General features: G+C 31.9%; 1 protein-coding gene across 1 annotated transcript in view; it reads left to right on the top strand.

Annotated features, from left to right (window-relative positions):
• The first annotated feature begins 710 nt into the window (after positions 1-710).
• The window catches only part of LOC123658062 (lachesin-like), a 90,895-nt gene continuing 83,785 nt past the window's right edge, over positions 711-7,820 (top strand). Inside the window, exons 1-2 of the mRNA XM_045593544.1 lie at positions 711-774; positions 5,250-5,371. Coding sequence (XP_045449500.1) covers positions 711-774; positions 5,250-5,371 — 186 coding nt within the window. The remainder of the gene's footprint in view (positions 775-5,249; positions 5,372-7,820) is intronic.

Below are 7,820 nucleotides of genomic sequence, written 5' to 3'. Positions count from 1 at the left end.
CAACTTTTTAATGAAGTTTGCGAACCTATTCAGCGAAATATGCCCGGAACGAAGACGCATCATAAGAGTTATATCGGTCCTTTTCATACGACCAATCCACGGCCCACTAGATGGCTGTGGTTGGATCATCTTGTACCAAATACTTTTTCTCCTCTGAACTTTCATCGAAATATACCATCCATAGCTCATAGCATATTTTCCTAATTAAATAAATGCAATCTGCATAGAATGGCCTTACAAGAACATCAATGTATAGAATTGGATCTCTGGTTTCATTTATTTTTATAAAGAGAGACCACAAAAATTTCCTGGTAAGAGAAAGGGCGCAGCAATAACCACCAGAGTCCATTAACGCTTATCAACTTCAAAGTGCGGAAAAATTAACGTGAGTGAAACTGCAAATAAAATTATTTTATTTAGCTTAAATATTCCTTTAAAAGTTCAACTCTCAAAAACAAGTTTCATTATAAACCTGATTTAAGCTAAAAGAATAAAAAATTGTATTGAAAATTGAATACTGCTTAAAAGTGTAAATACAAGTACGTAACTAACGCCGTTAAATTATTTACCTAGCTTAAGTGCAGCGTTCGTGTTTCAGCAATTTGTCTTCTTCGACTACTGGAAAGTATTTTAACGAGAATTTAACACATAGGTTAAGGAAATGCACTAGTATTTTATTTTTCTGTTTCAGATATTTTATCGACAAACACATGCTTTCACCGTCGACAAAGGCGGCCTGCTGGCTGATGACGTTTCTGAGTGTTTTTGTCACAGGTACAATATATCACAAAATAATATGTTGCTGATATTTTTATGTTTATAGTATCCCTCGAGAGGTAGTAGCATGTTAGAGTTAGTGATTTTTCTTAACTAGAAGAAAAGAGCGATGTAGTTATTATTATTGTTCGTTTTAATTTACTGCAACTAATTCACTTAAAATTACGAGGAAAAGAATTTCTGTCTGAGTAATCTTAAGCAATGTATCCGAAGAATTTTCATTAAGGGGAAAATAACTATAATACCACAAATTAAACAAAAACCCAATACAAGCCATAAGCAGATTAAAATACATGTGTCAGAAGTGAAACTTCATTATCTAACTAATTTGTAAGTCTTTTTTATATTTATACAAATCTAAAGCTTTAGATTTCCGTTCCAGCACCATCGATAAAAACGTTGCCGTTTCATACGTAAAAATTTTACCCTCATGCGCCTATAAAAATTTCACTTCAAAAAAAAAAAACAAATATTAACACCTTAACACAAGGAGAATTATTGACAAATGATAAACAAAATGGTGGACTGCCAAATTATTTAAAATGAAAAAATGATATTCCAAGTATAATTGAATACTCTATTAATCTGTTTTAAGTTTTTTTTTTCCTAAGTAAAGTAACGTTTATATTTTAAATTGAAGTTTATTCGTGTATATGTTCGCGGCTATTTCTGTTTTCGACTGTCCGGTATCCCTTTTTCTTGATGTATCATATCATTCTTAAGCTAACATTACATATTTTGTATTTTTTTATGTAATTAAAATGTAAAACTACTACCTACTAAGGGATACAGTAATCCATTAGGAGTAGGTAATAGATAGGTAATTTTTAATTTGGTAGGGAGGTCTACATAATCAATTTAACAGTCGATATTAATAGACAAGCCCAATCTAATATTATACAAATATAATTAATAACATTTTACTTGCTATCTTTTGTGAAAACGATTTAATGAAATTAATGTATATATGTATATATTATTGTATTATTAGATTGTAGGATCTACTTTGTTTTTAATTTTCTGTTTTGCCTTTTGATAACCCTACTCTTTTTATTTTAAAATCTCCTCTACCCCAAGGTTGTCTGGAAGAAATCGCTTACCTAGCGATAAGACCGCCTTTGTGCATAATATTGTTTTGCAAATTTTATTTTTTAAAGATGTATTTTATGTTAGCTTGTAATATGCACAATAAAGTATATTTCTTCTTCTTCTTCTTCTTAATGTACGCGCAATATACAATATATGTAGTGGCGTAGCGAGCTTAACTCGCACCCGGGGCACAATACCTTTTTTTTCTTTTTATTTACGAATTAATATTTATTATATTACACTGACACTAAGTTTTAAATATGTTTTTCAAAAATCAATTATAGTAAAAATAAAAATTATCCAACAATTTTTTGTTTTGCGGACTATTCCGCACCTTTGTGAGTAGCGCCCAGTACACGATACCCCTCCCCCCAGCTACGCCATATATGACCTTGTAAAATAATTTGCGTTATTACTCTCTTTTTCTCGGTTGTGGGTTCTATCCTCACTCATACCAAACGCTTGAAAAATCAAAAACCTGCCATACAATAATTCCTAATGGGACCGTATAAGTCATATATATGCTATCTATTTAATTTAAACTAAGAGTTTAAGTTATACCACTAAGTAATATAAGAGTCAAGATGGCTTAAAATTCCGTATTATAATAAACATTAATAAAACGTAGAAAGTAATGTAACGTTTGTAAGTACAAATTGAGATAACACCGTTCAGTTTATTCATCTTGTTATCGCACTAAATAATTCTGAGAAAGCCTAAATGTTTAGGAAGAAATTCTGAGAAACGTTTGTTGTGGAAATTACTTCATCCAGAAATTTGAAATTATAAGGATAGTATTGTATTGTACTTTTTATTTTAAAAAAATAAATAAGAATTTGCCTTACATAAAATTTATTTTCGGTATATATAACATGAACAATATATAACATGCTTACATCTAATAACTACTAGACATATTTTAGTGTCAGTGAGTATACAATTACAAATGCTACTTATTACATTCAATTATAACAATCAGATGAAATTTATTATCTCTTTGTTCCGAAAATAATTGTATAATAAATTAACTTGTAATATAAATTCGTAAAATATATTTGTCTTTAATTATTATTTTTAACAAAGTAGAACTGAATCTCTGGTATGTATGTATTGATATCAGTGTATTAATTTCCAATTTTCACTAGAAGTCATGTATGAGTGTGAGGAAGAGTTGAGGCTATAAGGCTATTAAAGCTGTAGCTTAAATTTCATCTAATTTTCCGCTCTTAAAAATTTATTGTGTGGTTATATCTGAGAACAATTAGAGATTTTTATTTAACGTCAGAAAACAATAATATTTTTTTAAAAATTAAATAACTTAAAAAAAAAGTTTGAGATCATTATGTGGAGCTGGTTGCCTGGACAGCTGTAAGCCACTTCTTAACTCGCTCCGCGTCCTTCCCTTTCCTTGCTAGGACATTTACGAAACAGGCGTATTTAGTGCGTACTAATGATAGTGTACTTCGGACCAATTCTCGAAGTAAACATGAGCTATATATGCCAATACAAAAGCTGGCCATATATAAAAAGAATGCTTACTGTATGTCAATTCCAATATATAATAAAAATACCAGGCTCTTTTAAGGATTAACCACTGGTAGTATTCTATGTGAGTAAATTCTATGAAAGTGTTTTATGAAATTTTGTTGAATAAATTACATTATAATGTTAATAACTACTTAAATGACCATATTTGACATGGATTTTGTTATCAATTAATTATTATTCATTTTTTTTTCTTATTTACATGATTATTTGACAGTTTATAAATTTAAATAAATTATTTGTGTTAAATAAAACTAATATATGCACACCGAAAATCGGTAGAATATGTTGGCTAAACTTTTAAATTTGATAACCTGTATACCATATTCTGGCAAAATAAATAAATAAAATTATTAACTATATCCGCCAACCCACATTGGAGCGGCGTGGTGGGTTAAGCTCTGATCCTTCTCCTACATGGGAAAATTGGCCTGTGCTCAGCAGTAGGATATTACAGGCTGAATCGTAAATAGCTATGAATATTATTCTATATTAGCCCATGCGGATTGTTCACACTAAATAAGTAAAAATTTACCGACCATCAATCATGTTGACGTTGTTTCAAAATTAAAGCCGTCATATATAATTTGGCTAGACTTTAATTTAAGAACCATCGACTTGTGGGATTTTAGGGGGTGAGGGGTGGAGGGTGGAGGGGGAGCCACACTAGGTAACACTGCCACCCTTCGGAAACCAATGGTTATGAAAATATTATGGAGATATCCATAGTTAAAGTTTTGAGATTAAAAGAAGAATTTAAAGGTATTATAATACCTTCGGGCTCCGCGTCTGACTCTACCTTAGCTTCGGCGCTGCGGGAAGTGCCACTCAAGCTCCGTCCCGCAGCTTTAACAAGTTATTTTCACATTTCACACGTTAGTTTCACATTTCACACCTTATTTTAACGTTTTCACACGTTGTATTAACAAACGATACAACTGATGTTTAACAACTGAGAGATAGATACTTTAAAAAAAATGGCGCGCCACTTAGCGTTTCGCTCCAAAGCAATGTAAGCATAAATGCGTTATTTCTGTCTAAAAATAAAAATATATATTGAAGTAAAAAACATGACATGAATTCAATTTAAAATAAATAAATAAACCATCTAAGCTCAAAATTAGACCCCCAAAATCCCATAATACGATGGTTTTTAATAATTAATTAATTTACAAAAACAGAAGCAATAATATTTTTTAAAATTGTGGATGCCGATAGAGCAAACAATGATCTCTAAAACGATATATAATTTATGTGGAGTAATTGTGAGATTTTTTTTTCTAAAAAGGGATGCAAACATTCTTAACCTTAGCGTATTAATATACACGATTCAATATAGATGCATATTTTATAGCAGTTATTTTGACATTTTATTTACATTATGTTTAATAGGCTCAAAATTTTACCTGTGAAGTTAAACTGAATATTCGAGTAATCATTTCACAATTCCCGACATCGACAAGTTAAGACTCAGGATTTGCTGAGTAAAATTGAATATTAATTTATAAGAAAATCTTTTATAATTTGTTCTGCTAGTTCCTTTAGCCTTCATTTTGCGTTTTTAGAAACAAAAAAGACACAAATCAAGTTCAATCAATAAAATTTATAAACTTGATTTTTATAGCATAAATATAATGATATCTATGCTATTAAAATTTTTGCTTCCCATTTTATTTTCTCAATTGTTTGTAGATGGCAAACATTACTAATAAATAAAAGTGTTCGTAGCGTTTAGAATTAGTGCTATTTTTTTATATGATTTCAAAATAATTGGAAATGTTTTTTTAAAGTTTAGTTTAAGAAATGTTACAGATTGTCCAATGCATCTCATATTACAGGGGAAATGCCGATTCAAGCAGAGGTAGAACCCGAATTTTTACAAGCGCTCGAAAATCACACTGTAATACAAGGAAGAGACATTCACTTCACTTGTGTCGTCAATCATCTCTCCAATTATAGGGTAAGTTAAAGTTTTTCTTAGACATTTTTTTCACATACGACTAGTTCGTTAAACTGGCGTACGCCTGGTCTTACGGCCAACCTGATGATAAGCGATTGGACGTCTGCAACATCAGAAGCATTGCAAGTGCGTTGCCGACCCTGACCCTCTCGACGAGATTAAGTCAATTTACTCACCACAGGCACGCAACACTAGTTGGGAGCAGTATTATTTTGTTTTCTAATGTTTACGCGAATTTTACTCATTTAATGAAACAACTTTTTTCGGATTTTATCGCGGTTTATTATTAACTTTTGATTTCCGACGTTTCGGATACTTTACAGCAACCATGGTCACGGGAGGTCACGGAGGAGTCCTCCCGCGATAAAATCCGAAAAAAGTTGTTTCATTAAATCAGTATTATTTTGCTATGATCTGCTGTACGGTTGAGGTATTTCCATAAGATAGCCCAGACGGGCTAGTTCAGATTTGCAGGATATCCTGCTGTGCCCTACCTCAAAGCAGGTAGACATGGCAGTGAACTTCTCATGTTCCTATTGAATAAATAGCAGAAAAAAATATAGTTTAGTGATCGCACTAAGTGTATAATAATAATTCTAACATAATCTTAATTGTTTTCTGGTGAACAATAGAAGCATCGCATTTTGGCGCGAACTTGTGGAGGCCTATGTCCAGCATGTGTGTAAAATTAAAATAAAAGTAACCAAAAAGCAAAAAGTTAAAACCACTTTAATTGTCATCAATAAGCCATATGACTTAGAAAGGAATATTCTATGATGATTAAATGTGAGATTGTGTGGTGACTACCTGGAATCATCATTCCAGCCTTTTGCAGTCCACTGCTGGACATGACCTCTACTAGTTCGAGCCAAAAATGCGTGAACTCATGTGTGTTGCCCATAGTCACCACGCTGGGCAGGCGGGTTTTTTTTAATGTCATTAGGTCGGCAAACAAGCGTACGGCTCACCTGATGGTAAGCAATTACCGTAGCTTATAGACGCCTGCAACACCAGAAGCATCGCAAGCGCGTTGCCGACCCTATCCCCAATCGCGCCCAGGAGCGCTGGTCACCTTACTCACCAACAGGAACACAATACTGCTTGAAAACAGTATTATTTAGCTGTGATCTTCTGTAAGGTCGAGATACTACCCCAGTCGGGCTGCTCCAGATTTTGAGTAGGAAATTCCTGCTGTGCCCTACCTCAGTTAAATATATTTTTTTCTCTGGGGAAAATTCACAAAGATAAGACATCGGGAAAAAATCATACAAATTAATAGGTATAAATATCAGCTAAAATTCACGGCTAGTGTCTTACAAACACCACAACACCAGAATAGCTGTTTTATTAGTATATAAGTAAATAACAAATATAGGCAAATCTTATCAGTAGTATTATAATTCCATATCCATCATCATAAAATAAAATCCATATATCCAATCCTAATATTCGGATCGTTTCGCGCGAATTTAAATGCGAATATTGAAGAATCGCGAATATTCGCAAATGCGAATGTGCGAAACCGAATATTTGTTACATGACTAATTAGGTAATATATATTTTAATTGTTTGACATTACGTTGTAGTTTTAAGTCACAGTTAGTTTTTAGCAATACTTGTTTAAATTATTATTTTTATTTAATATTATCTTTGTGCTAACACGTATAGCCACTCTCATACAGTTTATTTATTGAGTAAATAGCTCTTGTGGGAAATCGATAACTTTAACTTTTTTAATACCGCCCGTAGACTGCTCCTAGTGCAAGAAATTTCGTTTTTGGTGCGCTTCCCCACACTGAAATTTAATAGTAATGGTAGTGCAATAATTAAATAGCTTGAGATATATATATATATATATATATATATATATATATATGTATATATTTAATAGAATCATAAATAAATACTTAAATATTAAGTAAGGGTATTTATAAGCCACCGCCGTAATAAAAGTCATTTAAATATAATTAAACATAATCTTTATTACATCCTTTATGAGACTTTTAATTTATAGCAGTACAAACGCTAATAAAATTATCCTATACCAAATATAGCAATCAGAAACTTTTACAAAATTAAAAATAAATTACCCTCGATTCAGTTGGATATTTCGACACGATACGGTGCGGCGCGGCAACCCTCAGCCGCGTTGGTTGCTTTTGTTTTGCGCCATTAATTAAGTAAATAATTGTCAATTAGTATCCATAGATAGCGGGGATGCTCGTGAATCGACTGGGAATCGCTCCCTTTTACACTGCTCCCAATAAAAGAATTTTTAATTTTATTTTCGCTTTTAAAAACTGAACCGAATTTTTAAATGTAATCGAATTTTCTGAACTGAAAACGAATTGATATGATAAAGTTTTCAACAATACAGAACAATTTTACATTTACGTGATTTTTATTAAGGCTGTACTAAAAATGAAAAATTTGTTAAACGTTTTACTGA

The sequence above is a fragment of the Melitaea cinxia genome, chromosome 11 (genome assembly GCF_905220565.1).
Source record: "Melitaea cinxia chromosome 11, ilMelCinx1.1, whole genome shotgun sequence".
NCBI classification, from domain to species: Eukaryota; Metazoa; Arthropoda; class Insecta; order Lepidoptera; family Nymphalidae; genus Melitaea; species Melitaea cinxia.
This window is presented reverse-complemented; position numbering and strand designations above follow the sequence as displayed.